The sequence below is a fragment of the Zychaea mexicana genome (assembly GCF_025766255.1).
Source record: "Zychaea mexicana strain RSA 1403 chromosome Unknown BDB00scaffold_3, whole genome shotgun sequence".
Taxonomy (NCBI): Eukaryota; Fungi; Mucoromycota; class Mucoromycetes; order Mucorales; family Lichtheimiaceae; genus Zychaea; species Zychaea mexicana.
Window position 1 is genome coordinate 610,840 of NW_026516666.1, and position 23,793 is coordinate 634,632.

The 23,793-nt window shown below is 43.1% G+C and overlaps 5 protein-coding genes across 5 annotated transcripts; 2 read left to right on the forward strand and 3 right to left on the reverse strand.

Moving 5' to 3' along the window:
• Positions 1-1,332: 1,332 nt before the first annotated feature.
• Positions 1,333-5,755, reverse strand: BDB00DRAFT_867061 (uncharacterized protein; the record flags this gene model as incomplete). Its single annotated transcript, XM_053126298.1, has 7 exons — positions 1,333-1,511; positions 1,592-1,724; positions 1,805-2,029; positions 2,107-2,869; positions 2,990-4,053; positions 4,190-5,156; positions 5,253-5,755. 7 exons carry the CDS (start codon positions 5,753-5,755, stop codon positions 1,333-1,335), a joined length of 3,834 nt encoding a protein of 1,277 aa, XP_052985257.1.
• Positions 5,756-7,428: 1,673 nt separating this feature from the next.
• BDB00DRAFT_329478 (uncharacterized protein) lies at positions 7,429-9,286 on the reverse strand. The gene is made up of 5 exons (XM_053116965.1): positions 8,824-9,286; positions 8,626-8,734; positions 8,289-8,476; positions 8,064-8,181; positions 7,429-7,991 (listed from the first exon to the last, which is right to left on the reverse strand). The coding sequence occupies exons 1-5, from the start codon at positions 8,993-8,995 to the stop codon at positions 7,700-7,702; spliced, it is 879 nt and encodes a 292-aa protein (XP_052985258.1). The 5' UTR covers positions 8,996-9,286; the 3' UTR covers positions 7,429-7,699.
• BDB00DRAFT_329483 (uncharacterized protein) lies at positions 9,247-10,914 on the forward strand. Its single transcript, XM_053116966.1, has 4 exons — positions 9,247-9,382; positions 9,606-10,291; positions 10,438-10,526; positions 10,665-10,914. The coding sequence occupies exons 2-4, from the start codon at positions 9,620-9,622 to the stop codon at positions 10,813-10,815; spliced, it is 912 nt and encodes a 303-aa protein (XP_052985259.1). The 5' UTR covers positions 9,247-9,382; positions 9,606-9,619; the 3' UTR covers positions 10,816-10,914.
• Positions 10,915-11,492: 578 nt separating this feature from the next.
• Positions 11,493-14,190, reverse strand: BDB00DRAFT_867064 (uncharacterized protein; the record flags this gene model as incomplete). Its single annotated transcript, XM_053126299.1, has 14 exons — positions 11,493-11,627; positions 11,735-11,881; positions 11,958-12,058; positions 12,138-12,247; positions 12,342-12,440; positions 12,527-12,656; positions 12,749-12,871; positions 12,947-12,995; positions 13,137-13,318; positions 13,399-13,415; positions 13,490-13,717; positions 13,788-13,822; positions 13,917-14,011; positions 14,085-14,190. The coding sequence occupies 14 exons, from the start codon at positions 14,188-14,190 to the stop codon at positions 11,493-11,495; spliced, it is 1,557 nt and encodes a 518-aa protein (XP_052985260.1).
• Positions 14,191-15,468: 1,278 nt separating this feature from the next.
• Positions 15,469-23,773, forward strand: BDB00DRAFT_753869 (uncharacterized protein; the record flags this gene model as incomplete). The annotated part of the gene is made up of 23 exons (XM_053118718.1): positions 15,469-16,714; positions 16,841-17,376; positions 17,623-18,010; positions 18,095-18,250; positions 18,380-19,072; positions 19,138-19,270; positions 19,372-19,501; positions 19,613-19,924; positions 20,030-20,189; positions 20,361-20,479; positions 20,585-20,645; positions 20,762-20,833; positions 20,905-21,393; positions 21,469-21,496; positions 21,582-21,640; positions 21,727-21,788; positions 21,907-22,175; positions 22,254-22,380; positions 22,477-22,624; positions 22,694-22,911; positions 23,056-23,160; positions 23,246-23,660; positions 23,706-23,773. 23 exons carry the CDS (start codon positions 15,469-15,471, stop codon positions 23,771-23,773), a joined length of 5,994 nt encoding a protein of 1,997 aa, XP_052985261.1.
• Positions 23,774-23,793: the final 20 nt, after the last annotated feature.

The following is a 23,793-nucleotide window of genomic DNA, read 5'->3' on the forward strand; positions in this document are numbered from 1 at the left end:
TTTCTCACAATAAGATAGTTTTTCACTTTCTCGCCGTCATATATATTATTTTTCGAGATTTGCACGACTGGCTTTTGCGTTTTTCTTGTTCAAAAAAATGTCAAGGATCAAATACATTACAAAAAAAAACCAATGGCCGTTGAGGAATCATGATGAGAACAATTACATGTGTTAATTAATGGTCAAAGTAGATGTTCCAATAGTAGCCTTCGCAGAATATCAAATATCGTGAATTTTTCATAACTTTAAAAAAGTCGCGGATAATGCGAGTTAAATTGCGCGACGCGTATGCGTGTATTCGATTCGGTTTGCGCGCTCTTGTGAATGTGGCGTAATCGAAAAAGTAAAAAAAATTCAGGGCGCGTTACGCGCGGGTCAAAAGTCCGAAGCGCGTATCAATTGAAAAGTAAAAAAAATGGTAGAAGTAAAAAAAAAGTAACAACGCGCTAGGATGTGCGTACCCGGGCCCCTAGTTCTAGGTTCCTCTCCGCCCATCTTTACCATCTGTGGGGTGAAGAAGAGAGAACAAAAAGGTTCGATGTGTTTCTTTTGCAGGTCAAGTATTTTATTCCATGTACTAGCACTAATTGATTTTTTCCTTGTGCGAACGTCCTTTTTATTAATGTACAACCTACATTCAATTGTATCGCGCTATCTGCTGTGCCAGTATTGAGGCAAACCGGTTATCATCCTTTGCTAAAAAAAAATAGACTCCGGCCATCGTCATCGTTCCATCTAGTTTTTGCATCCTCTGGCTGTTGTGGTCACTTTCGTTAAGAAAACACCGTTGTTCTCTCTTTCCCATTAGCTTTTACCAATTATATAGTGTGGCACAGCTCATCAGATTGTTGAATCAAACTGATACGGGTCGCATTTATTCCCGCGAAAATAAGCCATGCCTGGGATGAAGCCATCATATCTATTTTTAGGAACACCCACACAGAATTTTGGTGACCAGGACAACAGCCTGTATTAGTAACAACGACAATACCAATGGATTGCCATTTTCTTAAGGTTGATGTGGATAAGGGTATGTCTCTCTTCCATATTTTTTTTTACTTCATTTTATGATTGGTAATCAGCCGGAAGGAAATAAGGTCTTATGTTTTTGATTTACAGCATTTGCGTTTGAAAGTTGAAACTGTATATGCTAGAAGTCAAAGAGAAAAAGAAACGGAGAGGATGATCTGGTAGATACAAATGAGGAAAGAAATAAGAGGAAGCAAAAGATGAAATTACACTCGTTATGAAGAAAAAAAATGTGGGAAGAGAAGGAAGACTACTATATATAACATGCTACTACTACTAGCTTAAGAGCTACGATGTTCTCTCTTAATTATCAAAGTTGTGCAGTGTTCGACCAACCAGATAATTATCCTCACGCACTGTTTGTACCCACGTCTGCCCAAACTTTGCTCCTACTCGACACAAGCAATACACGCCTGCACCAGCTAGTGCGGCAGGATACATGATTTGAATCATTCTGATTTGTCGTCCTAGATCTTCTTCGCCTATAACAAAGAATCATGTTAGCCAACGGTATTGTTAGAAGTTCCTTCTATCTCTAACAACGTCCAAGATAGTATATTACCTAAAAGTTTGATGTTTGCCAGGGCCATTGAAAAGGGAAGGACCGTCATGAGGAGTGTCGCTGCAATGATAGGTGTGATGAATTTCGTTGTTATTTCTCGTATATTAATCGCTCGAACGTCGGGCTGGAAAATCTATTGAATTAAAATGAGTACCAAAAAAGTCTTACCATGTTATACCACTAGCATCTTTATAAACAAGTAGAAAAGCTTACCATATTCACATGATCGCGCCATGGGTTCTCTGGACCCAAATGTATCACTCCATGCATTGTACTCATACATGCAATACCCCTTGTCCACAGGGCAACAACTTCTACCGTCGGTGCTTGAGCTCCGTAGTTTTGCAAAGGCATGATAAAGTAGAGCTCTACAACCGCTCCCAGCATCAAAGGTACTATGATTCCAAGAGCCACACCTAGGTAGGTGACCTTGCCCATCTATGATAGAAAGATATTGATAAATGCATATTTCTATACACACTCCACTCAAGTATTAATAACGAAGGAAAACCTACCCAACGCAATGAGCCTGAAACATAATAGTAGATCCGTCCGAGTAGCAAGCTACTTGAAGCTTGGCGAGTCAAATCCAGTACTGCATCTGCCAATTTGCATATCGACACGATCCCGAGAAGCATCAATGTCGCACCAACGGAATAGGCGTATAAATCATGTACTTCGCCAGGCGCTTCCAGCCATCGCTCAAACACAATACGTCCAAGCGCAATTGGGAGCACAGTAAGTGTACAGATGAACACGCTACAAGAAAGCCACATGGCCAAAAGAAACAAGATCATGCGTTGCTTGAACCGAGGAGGAACGTAAACGATGCAAGTGTTTATCGGTAATAGATTCGGTCCGCCTGCAGCAGCGGGGTGGCCTAATCGTCGCTCGGTCGCATCGAGAATATGTAAAGTTTCGGGATGGACGGGGACCAGCATCCGACGTGTTGGATCAAAAGGAACTGCGTCATGTTTCGGCGCCAGGACAATTTGTCCGTCACGTATGAAAGCGGCTTCGCTGTACTCACCGACAAGTGGGTTCAGGTTGGCTGGTGGATGCAGCCATGCAGCCCATGTCTTGTAGTGCCAGACACCTTCTTCGGACGCGTGTCGTTCTCCGAACAAGAAGGATGTCAGTCGTAGTGTACGAGTAAGGAACCGCATCCATTGGACAGCTAGAGTTTTCAAGGCTCGCTTTGGCTCAAAGTATTTCACTAAGGCCGGGATTAGAATGTGGATTGCCAGAAAGTCGATCGGTAAGGTTGAGAGTGGTTGACTAAAAATGCCGTAATTGATTTAATCTTTCAATCCAAACTATTATACACGTTGCCGCTTGAAGGAAAAAAGCCTGATTTTTCTGCGATTAATAGCAGTAGCAGTAACCATAATTACTTACAGCATGTTCCAACGCAAGGGTAAAATACCTTTGCCTGCGTAACCAAGACACCAAACGAATCCACCCACACCAGCAACGATAACACATGCATATGTGATTCCACTGGCGCCAATCTTTTGCAGCTGGGTCAATACCGGCCGTTCAACGATCTCCTTGATAGGATGAAACTGGGGATCGTTCGGATCGCGAATAAACCAAAGGACACCCGGTCGAACAATTTCACGACACACTGTAACGAGGATAGCAAAGAAAAACATGAACGATGTGCCCAGGAACCAATGTAGAAAGACAGAAGCAAGTGGGTGGGATTGAAGATAGGCGAGTCTGCTGTCAACAGTGGCGTCTCGGAAGAGCGAAAGCGAGGACACATCCATAAGAATGCCACACACAATGGGGAATAATAGTAGCTCGATGGCGATGAACATGGCAACCTTAAGGATGATGCCTTGTTGTTGGACTACTTGGCGTGCAGATCGACCAAAGGTTGCATAGGCTACATGGGCTCGAGACAGGTACCACGAGCTGCCGGTGATGATCACTGCATAGCCTATAATAATACAAACGAAGCGATCGAACGCGGAGTGGCCAGTAGCAAAACCGTGGTATCGTATGAGGGCATCGTGAGCTGCTGGCTTGATATGTTGATCAATCAGTTGATTCATCGCTATTTGGGTATCGCTCCAGTTGGTTGGTATCTTTGCTGCTGTTGCTGAGAACAATTTGGACAATGCTATTTGAATTCCACCATCACTAAGAGCATTGCTCCCGGTTGCGATTGTCGATGAGCTGGTGGCTGCTGTGGTTGTGACGACAGTGCTATCAAAGGGGTATACTTGTTGGATCAGGCGTTGAGCCTTTGTCACACCATTGGCGATTGCTTCGTAAATGTAAGCCGTAGCCTCATGCTGGCCAAGTCTGTTAAATGAACGTTCTTGACTTTGAATAAAGCTCGATACGCATGGCCACAAATAACTCGTGCATATCGTAAAGACGGTGTCCAGGAGAGGATCCGTGACTTTGCGCACGAGCCAAAGCAAACTGTTGGCGGCTTCGAATGGTGTTGCCTGATTAATACCAACCAGTCAGTCAGCCAGCAATGGTTCATTTATCCGCCGTGTCCCTCTTCCGTTTGTGATTTTATTACACGCACGCACACAGATAAACGAGTGTGTAGAGGAGAGGGATGATAGAGTACTTTACCATGATAAATATAATGCCAACAACATAAGGTATCCATACTGCAGCACCGAGACATAGGCTGATTAATAGTGACATTAGTGCCGAATTTTGAGCCAGCGACACATAATTGCCATGCATGCCTATCGCCTCCAAAATTCCATCAATGTCATCACCAAAGTTATCTTCATCTACATCGTTGTCGTCGTTCTCAGCTGCTGGTGGATCATTATTGTTGTTTATGACATTGTTGTTTGGTTGCTGCTGCTGTGGTGGTGGTGGTTCATTGTGATGGTGATGACGATGATGATGGTCATCATCAGCTGGAGCAGGTAACAGCATATCATTATCGTTCACTTGTTCCTCAAACAACAAAGCACGTCGATGACCGGCGGCACGTATGTCAAAATGGTGATCGACATGTCGCATGATCGGAGCGTTAGGGGGTTCTCCACGTGCGACATTTGGGGTGGCAGCAGCTTCTTCGGTATCGCTCGTTTCACCTTCCGAGGAGTGGGAATAACCTGGTTCCATTGAGCGGCGTGTATCAGAGGAGGAGGATGCCGATGATGATGGTTTAGGGTATGGATCATCTACATCCATGACTTCGTCCACTCCACTATTGCCATTTTGTTGTTGTTGATCGAGATTATCATCATCACGATGGTCATTTTGTTGGTATAGCTCGTTTTGCTGTAGCTCATAGATGGCTTCTCTTCGTCGATCCAACGCTTCATCGGTAGGTGCATCGTGTTGTTGTTGTTGTTGTTGTTGTTGTTGTTGTTGTAGCTGATGATATTGCTGTTCATCTAATTCGTCAAGTTGAATTGTTTCGTCCATGGTTTCAACTCGCTCGTCTTCGTCTTCGTCGTCCTCAAGCTCTGCTGGTATATTTTGTATAATCCACTCGCGTAGAAGGAATGCGGCAACAAACGCAATGACGACGATGCAGGTAATAACTTGACCTTCGAAACAGTCTGCCAGAAATGCTCTATTTATATTTTTATAAAAGTCATGAGTTGATCTATCAGCCTACGCGCCACCTTCTAATTCATCCAACATGTCCTCCTCTCCTACAGAGACTTACTTTGAGTTGAAGCTTTCTAGCAACTTTTCGATATTTGCAGAGTGAGGAAACACGGTGGTGATAGATTGATGTGCGTCGTGGAATAAGTCTTGTGCTGCTGCTGTGATTGTTGCTGATGATGCGTCGGAAGTGATCGGTGACAAGGATGAAGAAGATGGCGATGATGATGATGATGCTGATGATGATATTAATGATGCTACTGTTGATGATGTTGTTGATGAGGATGAGAATGCTGCTTTTGCTGTTGCTGTTGCCGTTGCCGTGATTGTAGTTGTGGCGGTGTTAGTAGCATTAATGATGCTGATACTCTGAAAACGACTTAATCGATGTGCCAGATTTTCTCCACTCCACAGATAGAATCGCCAGGTCCATACTGTTAAATATGGCAATACAAGAAGCCAGACTGAGGAAACGATGGCGGCTCGAGCTGCTGTACAGGCAAGGAACACTAGCTTTATGTAGAACTGCTTGACGAACAACGTAGCCGGTAACGTGTCTGGCATATCGGATCGATATACTAAGATTGTTGATCCGAAGTACATTAGCTTCGTATTTTATATACTTTTAAAGATCGAGGCAACAGTAACGAACAGTATAGAAAAAGAAGCTCGCATATATTATTTAACGGCTTAACACATACCTGGAGTGAAAGAAAATGGGTGTTCGCAAAGCTCGCAATACCTACATGGCAATCTCTTTCAGTTTTTTTCCCTTATTTTTTTCTTTCTTCACCTTCTCCCTCTTTTGAGAAGCATTTCTCTTTTTTTGCTCATTACTTCTTTCGGCTGTGCGATAACCATTCTGTTAAGCTGCATAAGATACACATAAACTCAGTCAGTCAGTAACGTATGTGTGGGGTTACAACTGAATACCCGCGGGACCCATCGCCCAAAAGACCTTGAAAAGAAAAAAATGAGCTGTTTACAATTACCAATCCTGATGTACATGGCGAATACTGCCAGAGCATTTGCATGGGTGGAACAAAGGTTGCTCAGGCGTGGCGCCGCAGCGACAGACCCGACAGATTTCTGGTATAGCAAAAGAATAAAACGTGTAGACACCGTATGAAAGACAATGACAACAGTTAACGAAAAAGACAGAGTTCTCGTAAGCAGTCAAACATTTGTCAATGGCAAAGGTAGAAAGTGAGTAGCTGTTCAATTTGCTTCTTACCAGCATCCTCGTCCATGGAAGCTAGTAGTTGGTTAGGGTATGGAAATAAGGGGAGAGAGGGGCACGGGTTTTTTAAAGTCAAGAAAAGATTTGGTGCTGGCTTTAATTAGCAATCAAAATTGGAGATAGGAAAATAGACAGACATGCTACCAGTAGCAAACGAAAGTGAAATAAAGGAAGTGTTGTTATAGCTTTGCTATTTGAATAGGCATTATGAGGGCTGTGTTACAAATTCTTCTTTTTTTTCATGCTATGTGCAAACCAGTAGGTTTCTTCTGCTGTAAATCTAGAGGATGCATGACAGCAACAAACAGCGCACCGGACCTGTAACCACGACTTATTGGATTTGGATGCGCCTTCCTTTGACAGAAGAGCGTGATATTGTCGACTATATTAATAAAGCTCTCAGAAACGAGCACTAGAGGATCAAGTTCATGCTTCTGGACTTTGCTGCCTTTCGTCATGCTTAAAAAAGAAAGCTGTTGGTGTAGAGCATGGTAGCAGCAATCATTAAAGGGTCGATCTCTATTTTTCACACATAAGAGAAAAGAATCGATAAGATAAACTGTAATTTCTTTTATGATAAAGTAATAAGCTATATACAACAAACTACTAGCATCTTGTGATGCTGTACTATAGTAGTAAAAACAACGTAGCACAGCTTACGTCAGGATGATGATGGCCAAATTTTTCATCTATCATCTGTAAGAGTATAAAAACATCGACCATGCTCTAATGTACATAGGTATGCATTTGTAAGTTTATACTACAGCATGTATTTAAAAGTTTCGTAAGATCAGCCATTGTCAGAATGTTTCGACAATAAGGCCGCATCTAAAGAGCGCGCAGCATTAAGAGTTGGCAACAACTGCGCTACTTGACAGCGGACTGCTCTAAGTGTAAATCATGCACCAATACCTGGTGGGTGCGATCTCCTTGCACTTTACGCGTCAAACATTCAATATTGCAGCAGATGATCCTCGCAAGCTAACTAACAAAAAAGTTTTCTGTGTGGTTCTAAGAAATGTGTGATTTTACTCTAAACAAAACAAAAAATAGAGAGAGAGGAATATATACTGGGTGATATCATCAGTCGTATAGGTCTTTAGATATATAAAAGGATGGGTAATATATGTAGTAGATGATGATGGAAAATATAAAAACTTTTCTTTTTTGTGGTGTAGGCAGGGGGCAGGGAAAAGGGTCTTTTTGGAATAAGTAAACGAGTGTGTTTGTGTGTAATGAAAAAGAAGAGACGGGTATCGTTTGTTTGGTTAGTGATCTGGACCCGGATGCAGAAGTTCCGGAAACATGTCGACATGATCGGTCAATTCGCACAGGTTATGTAAGCATCGCATTGGGTATAAAAGATCAATGTAGGCCGAGATATTCGCCAGGATAAAGTCGTCGACGGTAACGTTCCCCATGATGTAATATAGCTCCATCACGAGGTATCCACAAAGGAGCAATGATAGTAGCATTGGGAGCAAAATCGTGATAGGGTCCATGTCGTACACACGCCGTAACCATGGTGAACTAATGCAGATCATCACTGCACTAACAAGACTAAACATTTTTGGACGTATCAGCTTATATGTTTGACTTGCTTCTTCTTCCTTTTCCATACGAGCAACTTACATAGGCTTGGTGCCTGAAAAGCTGTATTGTGATTGAAAAGTGTAGAGCAGGACACCACATAGACCGAAGATGGTCATAAAGATAACGAGGATGCCATCAACATAACATAATTTAGACACTGAATGTGTAATATATGCATGAGTACCGTGCTGTTGTCATCCTGGAAGAAGTACACCTTACTTTATCGCCTCTTCTCTACACCCCACACCCCATAAAAATCCCCACCGTCACAACCAAACAACCCGGAATACGAACCAATATCAGACACGATCGCCGCGATAAGTAGCGAAAAAACGAAAAGTAAACTGACTCGACCCGTGTGTGAGAGCTGAAAGTATCGCATCCATAGCTGCCATGCCAGGATAAACGCTACCAGAAATGTAGGAATTAATGGCATCCACCAAGCGTATTTGCTATGCATATATTATGCGTAGTTAATAATAAGGTTCATTAGGTCCAGTAGGACCAGTATACGTAGGAAAAAGAGAGAGGATAGACAGACAGACACGCTCGACAGCTTCTAGGTATAGAGATATGACCAATGCAAAACCTAAATTCTTACCTTCTTTGTAACCAGTGAAATATAGGGTCGATACGAACTAGGAGTGTTGCTAAGGACCCCATGGCAACGAACTGCACCGTCGTGATGCAGAATGACTTGCGCACGAATACTATGGAAACCCCCAAAAGCTCTGAGTTAGCTTTTCTAGTCCAACGGAGCCCCGGGCTTCAAAAAAGTAAAAGAAAGTTGTTGTTTTACTCATTTGTTTCGCGATGCTGCAGCGGTCTACTGCAATGCCAAAGACGTCAAGGTCATGACCCGAACCGTAACGCTGTATGGTCTCCGAAGATTGGTAATGATAAGTGCTCGGGACGGGTAGAGAGATGGCATTGTACTTGTTGTGGTTGTGGTTGTTGTTATTGCTGCTCATCGCCGCTCAGGGACGTTGGAGAGTTGGGGTGAAAGGTAGCGAGAGGTTGTATTGGTTAATTTTGTTGTCCTTCTTTTGTATTGCGCCCCAAGTAGTTTGAATATGCATAAAGAGGAAAGAGAAAAGAGGAAGAGAAAAAGATGGAAAGAGAAAAGGTGGAAGCTTTTTTTGTGTTTGTGTGTGTGTGTGTGTGTGCACCTTCCGGCATGCCTGCAAAAAAAAAAGCTTTGGTGCAACATTGACACACAGTATCGAGTGTTGAGCACATAGCATTGACGAAGATAGAGAGAGAGAGAGAAAAAAGGAACCTTTATTTATCTTGTCTATGAACTGCACTACGTATGAGATCATGAATACCAGCCAGTCGTCTCTGTCTTCTGTCTACCCGTATGTCCATGTCTATCTCTCTCCCTTTATACATAACATACTTTCTCTCTCTATGTATATTAGCTCTCCCAGACTCCTATTTTTTTTTGTCATGGTAGAAGCTATAGGCTGTCTTTTGAATTGTGTTGATAACGAGCTTCTTTTTTCCCTCTCTTCTTTTTAACTTTTATTATTACTTTTGCTTCACACATACACATGGGAACCCAACAACGACCCAGCACAGGACCTACGACATCAATGCTGAAACGCTGGCACAGCAAACGGATGGCCGGACTACACGAATTACCAACGCTAGAGCAAGTGCTGCGACGGCAAAGTCGGCCTCCGGTGTGTTTGTACAACTACTACATTGTTCTCCGCGACCGTCTCGAGCTCGAGACGCTGCTCGACTTTTGGCTGGATGTGCAGCAAGCGCGCGTATTGCATAGACGGTACTTGAAACAGCAACAGCAACAACTACAAAGCAAAAAGTCATTCATCACTCTATCGCCCACGCCATCGAACTTATCGCATGAACAGCAGTTGACCCACTCGCTATTGCTGGCATCATCGGCGCCATCCGTTGTCACCGAGACGCACATGGCGCAGGTGGTCGAGCGTATCTATTTGCGTTACATTGTGCCGAGTGCGGAAAAGGAACTTTTTCATCTTCCGTTGTCGATGCGCGATGCTATTACTGAAAAAGGTCTTGCAGATGACCCGGTCGTCTACAACCAGGCACAGAAGTATGTCTATCAATTGCTGCAGGCAACTTGGCCCCAATTTCTGCAATACAAGGTCTTTATGAACCTCACTCTGCATCAACAGCTCGGTCGCGTTGCCGTGGGTCTTGCAAGTCTGCTTATCGGCTTTTCCATCGAGTTCTCGTTGATCTTTTTGAATTTTCAACCTTGGCATTATCGACTATCGGTAAGCAGATAATTACGGAATGTTTTTTATGCTTTGTGCGAGGATGAGTCCGTCAAGAAATTGTTTAAGAGTCAAAGGTGGTGAGGGAATGCTAATAAAGAGAGAGAAGACCTGCACTCCTAACTATATAACACGGGGTAAAATAGGGCATCGTACCTATCTTGTTCGGAGTGTACTGCTTGATCTCGGGTTTGACAGGAGTAGATCCGATATGGGTGCTGGCGTTCAACGTCAGGTAATTAAGGAAGGATCTGATGATGTCTTACTGCTATTTGCCCCTCTCCTTGGACGTTTTACTAATATCGTGTCTTCTTTTTCTCCTCACATCTTCTTCACACCCCTGATGTTGATTACTGATAACGTGAATATATAGTGAGACAACCACATTTCATTTTAACCGGATACAACAGCCCAAGGTCAGAGAAATTCTGGTAGCTCGGTCTGTCATCGTGCTGAGTATATGTTTGCTTATCACGATCATATTACTGGTGTTATTTTGTGCAGTGCCAGGGAAACGACTGTAATAGCCTGACGTACCATAATACTTCACTGCATATATTCACAAACATCGTATACTCCTCGCAATGTTTTTTATTAACGTGCACATATACACCACACTATACACATCTCTTTTTAAACTTTCTATCTCTCTGCTAATATACTATTATCACCACCGTTTTTGTTGTTTTTTAAAATCAAACAAAAAGAGTATGCAAGGATCATTATTCATTACCTTCGATCTGTTGATAGCGTTGTAATACCACCTTCTGAAAAGCGTTAAAGACAGAAGTATTTACACTGCAGTAATTAATAGTGCTCATGCAAATAAAGGCTCTCCTAGCATGTACATAGTCAGACATCCGGATTTATTACTCGTTCGCATACGTGCCAATCTTCTCAGGAACAAAAAACACCGAGAAACACAACAATCCAAACGCATCGATAGCCAATAATACAAAGAAAAACGACAACCGTACAAGAGGACGACAACATCGTCGCCAAGGACAGAAACGACAAAATAGACCATCAGTGACAGCTCTCCTTCTTAATTACTTTTATTAGGCTTGCCTTCTGCAGAAGTACAAAACAGTCTCTGAAGGAGTGATTCATGATGCGCGGAGAAAAGGTAACTTCTGTGTGGATAGTAAACTAGCGCAAATAGACGAGATTAGTAGGGTACATATTACAACAAATTTATTAATTAACAGTTTCGCATGGATGGTTCGACCCAGGGTATGTCGATGATTTCAAACGCGTGTTCTTCTGTCTTGACAGGTATACGTTCTCGTGACGAATCCTTGTATATGCCTGAGCTCTTTACTGATAAGCCTTTTTCCTGTTGACAGAAAGAGCAACATCGTAACATATTAGAGCCAAAGAGAGATGAGAAGTGATGGATTTTAACACGAAGCAATCAAAGTACAGCAATGGTCGCCTTTTTACCTTTTTGGCATAATCTCTGAGAGATCGCTCAAACTGCTGAGAACCACTCCAACCCAAAACCGCACACGCATAATCATCAAGTGAAGTTACTATAAAGTCCACCTGTCTCAGAGTTTGTGTTGACGGCTGCAAGAATGCCGTAAAGCACTAGTTATCAGGCATAGTTAGTAGCGATTATAGGGTTGTTTGTATATCGCAGGAAAAAGAGAATGTAAATACACACCGTATCCAGTCTATCCATATCTCCACCACTACTGCTATAGTGAGTTCCAGAAGAGCCCTTGCTGGCTTTGTCCGAAATAAGAAGGACATGTTTAACGTAGCCTGTAGCATACATTTGCAGTTTGCTTAGTCACTCTTACGATCGTAAAAGAGTACCTCGCCCTGCCAGTATAATGCAAACCTTGTTCGATCATACGATCGACTATCTTCCGTATAAAGAGATCGGTACCGTGCTTCAAGTGATGACTAGCAATGACAATATCCAAATCGCCGTTTTCTTCTTTTCCTCGTCTAGTACGTTATTCAGCTCAGTACACCATATATCTGCTTCTCACTCAGTTTCAAATATAACAGAACAGAATGCTCAAATTCAAATTGCTTTTACCTGTAGCCACCCACAGGTGTAGCGAACGCTTTTGAATCGATTTCTTTGACTTCTTTCTCCACAATGTCGATAAGCTCTTTGACATCTTGTCGACTCATACTAGTATACATTGATACAGATTTTTGAAGAAAATAAACGTCAAATGAATTATGGGCTTGAGAAGGCTATTGAGTGTGAAAACTTACGGTTGCTCCAAATCAGGTAATAATTCGATTCCTAGCTTCACTACCTTAACCAATTTGGCTTCATTCAGCACATCTTGAAGCGTACGATACCCTTTAGCGTACCATAGGTTAGCAGTCGATGGACCCACGCCTATCAAAGGATATGTGCAATTTGTTCCAAAGTTAGGCTTGCATCGTCACATAAAAACAGACATGCACAGACTACACAACAAGAACAAGTACCAAACACTTTGTTAAAAAGAGTCAATGTGCGAAACTTTGTATCGCTCAACAGGCTTTCGGCATCTGGAATCGTGCCAGTCTTCAAATATATACGAATCAAATCAGAGATCTTTTTGCCGATGCCTAGATCATTTCAATACTATTAGGCACTAATTTGAGGAAACTTTTATCTACTACTTTTTTTTTTATTTTATTTACCAGTAATTTGCTTTGCCTCGTCAGCAGACTGTATCTTTCGTGGATATGCCTGTTGTTAGAGACCGAGCCGAAATAAAAATGACAAAACCAAAGAAATGAGTAAGTACTATGTTATAAGCCATTACTCACCCTTCAAAAGAGCCAGACATCCCTCCCTCCTGTTCACTGTTTAGAATGACAATTGTCATACCTTGATAGCCGCAATTGCATGCCTGTAGCTCAATGCATTCTTGTCTTGCATATCCATTAAGCGCTGACGTTCCAATAGTCGTAGTAAGAAAACAAGTTTTCCGTGATGTCGTGCATTAAGTGGTGTTTTTCGCAAACATTCGTATTTTGTATTTAAGAAACCTGAAGCAAGATCGCCGTCAACTTTGTAGTAATAATGTTTGTATGAATAATAGAAAATTTAATGGATTTGGAAGATAGAGAGAAAGAAATGTAGGTATTACCATGATTTTCTGAGGTTCTAAAGTATCAAAATGGTCAGTCAGTTCTAAAACGTAAAAACCATAAACACTAAGATAGACAGCTATAACTTACGCTTCGTCCTGTTCTTCTTCATTATCAAAGGATGGGAGCGGATCTGGAGGCATATGATCATATCGTCTGTTTAAAACTTCTTCTGACCGCGCAAGCCGAATTGATGGTTGCTCTTGTTGTTGCTGTTGTTGCTTGGAGGATTGAGTGTCATCCTTCTCATCCTTGGCTCCAGGGTGACCCATTTGGATCTGATATGTATTCATAGGTATGTACTCGTGTTTCTTCAGACTGCAGTGGAAGGTGGTTAGTAAGTCACAATGCAAAACCTTCTGTCAACCAAAGTATATAATCAAGTTACCATTCCTTTAGCCACTCGATTTTGACAACCGGTACCTGCGATGTAGTAGTAGCGTAGGTTAAAAGACGTTTATTGTGACCGATTGATCGTCGTAAGCTGTAAGGGAAAACTCTAAATCTATCCACTTACCGTATGGTTTTCCAGATGTCTTTTCACACGCGAAGCAGACGCTAGTGCTGTTAACATTACATTTGCGCTAGCTTGATCGATACACACTTCACCACCTGCATATGATGCAAAGATAACCCATGTATGAGGCCAGATCTTCTCTCGTCACACTAACCATGCTTTACGTACCAGATTTTTCTAGACCGTGCTTCAAGGATTCAATTTGGTATGGTTCTAGTTTCAACGGTAGAAAAAATGCTTTGATAGTAGCCAGCGAATCATTTTCACCACCCATGACTCTAATCTGTTCGCTTTTCGTTAGACGGCAAAGAAAAAAGTGGGGAAGAAAAGAAAAAGAACGAAAATTCTATTTCATGCAAATTCCGTGGATTCAAACCACTTGATTCTAAAGTCCGTACATGGATGTAGTTAACTGCATTCATCCCCCCCCTGACGAACCGGGCAATCAAGTTACGACATAGAAGATTACTTTCAGTTTGGTCAATGTTGATGTCATTTTTGCTGCTGGTAGAGAGAAATTACGTTCTCGGGGCATCTAGCAGATTCGGCTATGCAGCATATCTACCTGAATTGCTATACGCTCCGAAGACATTGCTTTATTATCTATCCAACTACTGCAGTGACATCGAACAGCCCTAAGGAAGAGAGACTGTGTGGTCCTTTTATGCAACCTAAGATTTGATACTGTAGAGAGTAAAGTCGATTTGTTTAGAGTTTCGTGAAACGTTATCAAATAAATGGGAAAAGTATACCTCGAAAAAAAAATAAAGAGGACTGGCGTGCCAGGTCTTCTCTTTCTCTTTTACTGCTTCCTTTTTTTCCCATGACACCGTCTTCGTCGGCCAGCGCGAGCGACGGAAACGCATTTGCTTGGCAGTTACTTCAGCATAGCGCGTCAGGTAAGATAAGTTGGTATTGAAGTCACCTCGGGCAATTTTTTGACAGCCCCACTACTGTCACATTCTACAGGTGGTGGTGAACCAAGAAGGCAGCACACAAACGCATATCATTATCAACGACAGCATTACCACCATTATCAGCAGCAACAAGGCACATCATACCATCAGATCCAACCGCAATACTCTAACGATCCGTCATATTATTCACCAAGCTACCATATTTATGGCGACTACTCGGTGAGAAAGATGAGAAAATGATTGCCCCAGAAATTTCAAGAAGAAGAAAAAATTTTGACAACTCACACTTGTTTATTTTGTTTCTATAAAAGCGACCATGTGACCAACAACAACAACAATACTGGTATCATTCTCACCCTGCAACTGGTACTGCTGGATATGCGACGTATGGATATGTACAGCACAATCAACTGCCACCAACAGAAGAGCCGCCGCCGCCTCCTCCTCCAAGTACTTTACCTAAAGATCCTGTGCCGCCTCCACCACCACCACCTCCTCCTCCTCCATTGTCTGAACCATCTTCGCCCGAATCCCGTTCCCCACAGTCCGCGGCTTGTGTTACTGGAAAAACCGGAACTCCTTCCCCGAAACCGGCGCCACAGCAGGAGCAGCCCTCGAAAAGGTTCGGCCGGTTCATGGGCAAATTGTTGCTCGTCAAAAGCAGTAGAAAAAAGCCAACAGCAGCCAGTGGGTCACCGGCATCTCAAAACAAGTCGCTCAATGGTTACTTTCGCACGCAAAAAGAATCGTCTACTGCTACTACTGCTACTGCTACTACAAAGACCGTAACAACAGGAGACGACGCCCGGAAGCCGTTGTGCGTTTCAGATTCAACTACCGATGGTGATCAGCATGAAAAACTTGTCTCACAGAACTGCATCAACGACGACGCCAATAGAACAGATGCGACTTTTTCGGTTGAAGCTAACAACAATAGAGACAATGTTATTTCCAAAGCTCTGCCGCTAATATTATCGTCATCACCATCATCAGCGATAGTACTGCCATTGTCGTTACCGTCACACCAACAACCACAACCGCATCAGTACACTAGCAACAGCCATGATAATGATGATCTGCTTTTACTCGAGGACGATGATCTCAGCTCGCTCAGCTCACTTCAAAGCGAAGATGACGTCTTGGGTCCGTGGAGTGAAGATATCACGCCCATGTGCACGGAATGTGAAGCGTCGAGGGACGAGACATCAGGACCTATTGAAACTGATTGGCTATGCTCCCATTGTAAGGACAAGTGGGTCGACCACACGAGCGCATGGCTTGGACGGATTGCCGAAAAGAAACGTTCCAGTAAAAGCGATACAGAAAAGAAGCAAAAGAAGCAGCAGCAGCAGCAGCGACTAGCGGCCATAGTGTCAGTCGTGCCTAAAACGGTACCTCGCCAACACAAAAAGCAGCGGCGTACAACAGCAACGAATGCTTCAGCTACTGGTCTTAAAAAAATTAAAAAAGTGAAAACGACGACAAAGACTGTTAAAAAGAAATTGGCACCTGCTCCACCACCGACCAAATCGCAGACAGAAAAGTATGTAACCACTGGTGCCTTCATGACGCGCAACACAGCCAAACAGCTTGCAGATCCGGAAAATGGATTTCATCCGAATCCATATGGATTTGCGCGGAATCAAAAAGTTGAGGTGCTCAATATCAACGGCCATTGGTATCGTGGCGTGCTTACAGTGATGAAGGCATCCAAAGTCAAAGTGTCCTATATGGACTGGCAAGATCAGGAAGAGTGGATCAACATGGGTAGCCGCCGAATTCGCATATATAGCGCTGCTGCCGAAGTTGAAAATAACGATGACGACGACGATGCGGAAGAAGAAACCGAGACCAATGTCGATCAAGAAAAAGCTAGAAAGAGTACAGGTACATTGTCTGGTGCTCAAGGTAATCTTATAAAGAGAAGCATATATACTACTACTCTACAGATTATTGAATGGGAATTATTTGTGCGTATATACAATCTTACAGAAAAAGAAGTTGAAGATGTTTATGGTGATCCTCTCTTACCGCAAGCCTCGAGTGGCGTTCGTGCCGACGACTATGTCAGCGCAACATTGGATAGAGATCCCCAGCAAATATTTAATGACAACGAGGTCTTTTTGACGCGTCGAATGGCGCGAGAACTGACAGACGAGCACGGATTTCGAGCCAATTCATTTGGTTATCGTTATAATCGTGCAGTTGCGGTGACATTCAAGGCTGCCCGGGGCCATAACAGGAAAATTGAGTATCTGGGATACTTGCGCGAAATGCGAGCGAGTCAAGTGCGTATATGGTATCCTACACTACGCCAATCGGATTGGCTGGTGGTCGGCAGTCGACGTCTACGTTTACTTAATAGTGAAGAAGAAGCGATGCTCAAGGAGCAGGCAATTTCATTACCTTCTCAGCCCGCTGAAGATTCCAGACCTGACGAGCATACAAAGCATATTATCTCCATCGAAGCAAGGCTTCATGAGAAATCCAAATTTATTGCTGCGCAAGGAGAAGCAATGCCAAGCAAAGACCCAGTCCCTAAAGTGCCAAAGATTGTACAAGTTGAAAAGTCAGGAGGAGCATCGAAGATTGTAGCAGAGCCACTACATAAAGTGCCATCACAGCCAGACGAGCGAGCTGTTCCAGAACAGCAGTCACCACTGGTAGAGACAGATGCATCAGTAGCACCAACCCTACCGCCTCCAAAACGGAAACGTGGCCGGCCTCGAAAGTATCCACTTCCAGATTCACTCGCGCAACAAGAACAGCCAGCAGCTCTAAAACAACAGAAACTGAAAATTCAAGAAACACCAGCTGCTAAAGCTACAGTTACCGAGCCAGCACAACGAGCAGAATATGAGGAAGATGAAAGCAGTGCAGCATCAACGGAATACGTGTTCAAGACAACAGGCGCGTTTGCCACACGCCGGGCGATGCGTCAGCTCAAGGATGAACACGGCTTTGTTCCAAATCCTTATGGTTACTCGTACAACCAACCAATCGAGATACTAAATACGCGTACGGCTAAAAACAAGCGATTTTGGGAGCGTGGACACCTTACTGCTATGCGACCAGGTCAGGTCAAAGTACGTTATGATGGATGGAACGAAATCTACGACGAATGGTTTATGGTCGGTAGTCGTCGAATTCGTCCTGTATCTCAAAGCGAATGTGTTAGTAGCAATACCAATACCAATACCGATACTGCTACTGAAGACTCGGCAACGGCATCAACAGCAGCGGAAGCATCGCCCACCGTAGCTGTACCAGCGACATCATCGGATCTTATGGCACCTGAGATGAACCCAGAACTCAAAGATCTGGCGAAAAAGAAACGCAGGCATCAAGTTCTCGGTCCAGAAGATTATATACAGCTGGGATATCTGATACCTACTGATGCACCAGTTCCACCACGACGTGGCCGACCGCCGAAACCGAAAGCTTTTGTTGCCACTACTGCAGATACTATCCTTAATTCAGAAAGAGCGTCTACCGAAAGTGCAACTTCGACTATGGCTGATATACAAGCAGCATCAGAATCATCAGAAAGTGAAGCTAGCGATTATGAACAAGATCAAACTGACGACGCCAATTTCGTACAGAAACAACAAAAGAGGAGAAAAAGACAGCAATTTACAACAGTTACCGCCAACCAAAAAAGGAGAAAGAAGAAACAACCGGCCAGCACCCTGAAAGTATTAGCCCAAAAACATGAAGAAGAGCTGCAGCAACAACAACAGCATAAACCTATATCACTGCGTCGTGGTGGTGGAGGTGGGCTGACAAGTGCGGACGATCATGGCTTTATTGCCAATGTTTATGGATACGATTATATGCAACACGTCCAAGTGCTCAATCTCGACAAAAAATGGTACGAAGCAAGACTTGTTCGGATGAGTAAGAATCGGGTTCTGATTCATTATTGCGGGTGGATCGACAAGTATGACGAGTACATACCGCTGGGAAGTCGACGCCTGCAGGTCATCGAGAATGCTCATGAGGTCCTATGTGCCGAGCCCGAGTACAAAGAGCGGTATGAGACGCTAATACTTGAAGCCAAACAACGACAACAGCAACATGAAGAAGGAGACGACTTAATCCAAGAAGGGCAACATCAGCAAACATCGGCAGCAGCAAGACGTAATAGCCGTCGACGAACCTTATCGGAGGGACCATTTGATGGATCCCTTGAAGAGATTGAATATCACAAAGAAGATGAAAATGGGCCTGGATTCGAAGGTATAGAAATAAAAAGCGTCCTTGCTGATACTTGGTTTAAGTGCAGGCCTATAATTAATATTTAGCAATAGAAATCGATGCATGGAAAGTATATTGCAACCAATGTAATGTTGTGATCAAACAATTCCGCTACTATTGCACGTATTGCGAGACGCCATCCGAAGGGTATGACTATGAAAGCTTTGAGCTATGTTTAAGGTATATACACTGCTTTTGTTCTCTTGCTATTTGTTTCGTAATGATAATAAGAATACCAGCTCTACTTACACTTTCCTTAATTTTGTTTAACAATAAACAAGATGCTTTGATCAAAACTTTCCATTTTGGCACGATCATCCTCGCTCCAGCTTTGCAGTCCAAGCGGTCATTAATGCCGAAATCGGACCCATGCCAATCAAGGGCGAGCTTGTTACTGTATGGGAAGAGGACGTGATAGACGTTGCTCCGACAAACGCCAACAGCAACAACGACAACCACGAGGATAACAGCGACAAGAATAGCGGCGATGGTGAAGGCAGCAACGGCACTGACAAACATCAGATTGTTGAAGAAGCTAGCAAGGTGTTTACAGGCGATGCATCCATAGAAATCGCCGAGCAAGGCTACAAATACTTGAAACGATGGCAACGACGTAAGGTGTGTGCATTTTGCAATGACGACGACGATACATCTAGTGAGCTTGGAAGCTTTATCGGACCATTTGTTATTGCAACATACAATAAAAATGGGGTCGAACGTAAGCGACAGTTCTGGGCTCACGATGCATGTGCACGCTATTCGCCCGAGGTATTCTGTACGCCCGAAGGCAAATGGTATAATGTAACTTTGGCACTACGTCGTGGTCGAGGCATGGTATGTAACGTATAAAAAAAAGAGAACTGATTAGCAAATGAGTATGTGTGTGGGTGACAAGTGGAGTGCAAAAACTCATCAGTTGAGCAAATTTGATTTGTATAGCGCTGCTATAGCTGCAAAGAAAAGGGTGCAACCATTGGCTGCTTTGATTCTCGATGCAACAAAAGTTTTCACTTGCCTTGTGCCCAAAAACCCGTTAGTTACTTCCGCAATGGTGTGATTTTCTGGTGCCCTACCCATGAAGCGTATTATAACAAAAAAGGTAATAAGGGATAGAGAAAAAAAGTGCTAATCCGCATCGGAAAAATTCGTTAGAAGAAGAGGGGAAGATGATGAAGAGCAGGTTCTCCGAGATTTCTGCGAATTCTCTGTTAATCCCTCGTTGCAAATGCGATCCTAAATTTGCCGAAAATTTGTTTCACTATGTCTTTAGATACATACGTAAATATTTTTAAATGCGATGGATGTAACAGGCAAATGGAGGATGAATCATGGTTTACATGCTTGCCATGTGCATCCGGTTATTTTTCGTCGTTCGATTTGTGTGCTGAGGTATGTGAAAGAGACCTAGAACAAAAACCACTTCTCTAATCGACCGAAAGCCACAATCGACAACCATCACCTCACCGTATCGATATTTATTTTTAACTATATTAGTGTTTTGGAAAGCTACCAGAGTATAACCATCCACATGATCAAGATGATTTCGAAGAAACATGTACGTTGTATATTGTCTTCGATACACATACCATGAATGCCGATCTAGGAGAATCAAGCCATGCTAATCTGTACTATTGTACATACGTGCATCCTATTTGCAATGTATACAAATAGCGTTTGCAATCATTAAGGAAATGGAGGCGGAAAAGGCACGAGAAGCAGCACGGACCAAAGAGCTATCAGCAGGTAAAGAACCCCCGAACCAAAATGTGGCGCACGTGCGGCTAGAGTATTCACCTTATTTTCGGTGTTACCAGCAAAACGGAAAAAGTCTCTGTTTCCACGGAGACGACGGAAACGAGCAGGTGATGCGCCTGTCACCACTTGTTGCTACTGTGGCACAGAAGATGCAGAAGAGTGGCGGAAAGGTTATGATGGAGGTGTGATCATGTGTCGCCCTTGTTTTGAAGTTGCATTACTTGTCGACAACAACGATGGCAGTGGAAACAACAACAGTAACAACAGTAACAACAGCGATGACCCGACCACCTTTCCCGATGATGATTACGATGCGTGTGGTGATGGTGGCGACACATATGTCACATTGATTGAAAACTACACGCATAAACCGTATCTCACACGCGACGCACTTTCGTCTACCAAGTTTACTGCCACGGCAGGAATTCGTTTAGCGACGTATGAGCCTCAACCTCATCAACTGTTCTCGCTTGTGTTTGATTCGACGTACTTTGACATTCCTGGTCGGGCACCAAGATGGGCCTCGCATTCAGGAACAGACTATCATGGTTAGTCATTAAAGTAGCAAATTGGAAGAAGTCTACCGTGTTTTCTGTAGTACTGAACTCAAAGAGTTTTCTTAGGAACCTGGCTACCTCAAACCGTACGCAGGTAAATTTAACTTTTTGCTACTACTATGCTTTTACAGCAGACAAAGAAGGCTCTGTATATGGTTCTAATATGACATCTGATCTAGAGCTATCCTGAAACACACTGACAAGGACGAGCGTGTGCTATCCAACTTTCTGGGACGGGGTAGGGAGCTTAAATTTTTTATTCATCCGATAGCGATATGATGATCACTTGAAAGTAGGAAGAATTAAGGGTTATATCACTACTAGGAACGGATGCGATCGAATGCTTTTTGCTACAGCGACGGTGCTGTGGAGTCGATATTAACCCAGTGAGTTTTTTAACTTCTTTTCGCATAACTTAGCGCTGTGTTTTGTGTTTGTGTCATAATGCCGAAGCTTAAAGTTCCTATTTTTAAAATTGTACTATGTGGTGCAATCTATCTATAGGCTGCGGTTGCATTGTCACAGCGGAACTGTTGTTTCGAAATACCACCCGGATTGACGTCTGCTGAATACCGACCGATCGTCGCACAAGCAGATTCGCGTCATCTCACGGGACCGCTGTTTGCTGATGAATCGTTCCATCATGTCTTGTCTCATCCGCCATACAAAGACTGTGTAGCCTATTCAACCCACTTGGATGGTGATCTGTCACGATTTACCAATATTGAAGAATTCAAGGAAGAATACATCAAAGTCGTTCATGAGAGTTGGAGGTAGGTATTCCCTCTCTTCTTAACGTGGATGGGTTTCGGAACCTTATAAAAATGTTGTCAATGATGATTTTTTCTTAGAGTATTGAAAATGGGACGGCGACTAACGCTTGGCATCGGTGATAATCGGGAGCATTGCTTCTACATTCCCGTCGGTTATCATTTATTACGACAATATATTGACAATGGCTTTGAATTGGAGGAGTTGGTAATTATTGATCTCGTCTGATTGATCCCGGAAAAAAAAGTGCTTCACAACAAATGTTCTAAAAAAAACTTGCTTTTGCTGTCACATACACAAAAGATCATTAAGCGTCAACGCTATTGCTCAGCATTTGGGCTGGGAACCTACTTGTGTGTCCAATTCGACTTTTTAGTGTTTACCCATGAATTCATCGCGACGTTTCGAAAAATTCCGCGGGAAAATGTGAATCGCATGATATCACTGAAAGGTAAACGAGGAAGAGAAAAAAGTTATTTTTAAGAAAGTTTATTTACAGATGATGGATATGTTTGTGTAGAAAATACTGTCGATCATGTGCGAGTAACAAGAACAATGCGAGGAGTACCATCATCTGCTATTGCTCGCAAAAGTGTCGTCATGGGAACGGTGTGGGTTTTCAAACCAACGGAGCATTATCGTTTCGATCGGCTTTGCATGTCTCGCATGGTGGAACGATTTGGCCGCGATGATACCAATTGGATCCAAATTGAACTGAATTTCGTGTCGTCGTATGAGGTATTTTGCTATCCCGCGAACGATATGTACATGCATACATACTATACGTGACATTATCGACTCATGGTTTCTCTTAATTTTCATAAGTTTTATCAGCCAACAGAAAATCACACTCAAGATGATGATACCACATTGTCAAAAGAGCGAGACAAGAATGGAAAATCTGATGAGGAAGGAGCCCTGCTTTCTGAATACGAACAGCAGCGGTTAAAGCGGATCGAAGAGAATACTCGCACTCTCATTCAATTGGTATGTATGATCTCTTTAAATACTGCTGTTAAATTTATATACTTTAATGTATGCTGATAGTCACTGATTTCACTATTATTTACAGGGATTGATATCCGAACTTAGCGAAGAGTCGACAGACATAATGCACTACGAAACTATGATGAGTAAGCCACCCCAGGTTGAAAGCGCTCCACTACGACTAATGGTCATTGCCCATCTACCACGCTTGTTGTCGCATCACATTGGAATTTATCGCCAAACACTAATTAAGCTTGCTGCTGAAGCTGTTGAAAAACTGGCACCGAAGGGCATGCTTATTATTGGAACACAGGATGTGCGATCACCCGACGGCAAGCTATGGCCAATGGGCATGCTCGTGATGGAAGATATCGAACGCTCCGTCGACCCTAGCACACTCAAGCTGAAGGAAATGATCATCGCTGTACCAGATGGATATTCTAAAAATCGACACCGAGAGCCAAAGCCAGAAGATCAGAATATTCATTCAACAACAGATGGTGGCAGCACTGCTGTTAGTGATATCAACGGAGAGGAAGAATCAGTCGTGGATGTGGTTGACGAGCACTTGCAAATTGTGCATGCCACGTATTTGGTGTTTCAGCGACTTTAAGAAGCTGGTGTCTCGGAAAA

Excerpts from the sequence above, each read along its gene's own strand:
- BDB00DRAFT_329478 (XM_053116965.1), bottom strand. The coding sequence starts at position 8,995 with ATGAGCAGCAATAACAACAACCACAACCACAACAAGTACAATGCCATC. Across the intron at positions 8,735-8,823 it reads CAGCATCGCGAAACAAATGA|TATTCGTGCGCAAGTCATTC; the intron begins GTAAAACAACAA and ends GGGTTTCCATAG. Across the intron at positions 7,992-8,063 it reads TTTTCAGGCACCAAGCCTAT|TCTTGTTAGTGCAGTGATGA; the intron begins GTAAGTTGCTCG and ends AAAAATGTTTAG.
- BDB00DRAFT_329483 (XM_053116966.1), top strand. The coding sequence starts at position 9,620 with ATGCTGAAACGCTGGCACAGCAAACGGATGGCCGGACTACACGAATTA. Across the intron at positions 10,292-10,437 it reads CTTGGCATTATCGACTATCG|GGCATCGTACCTATCTTGTT; the intron begins GTAAGCAGATAA and ends GGGGTAAAATAG. Across the intron at positions 10,527-10,664 it reads GTGCTGGCGTTCAACGTCAG|TGAGACAACCACATTTCATT; the intron begins GTAATTAAGGAA and ends GTGAATATATAG.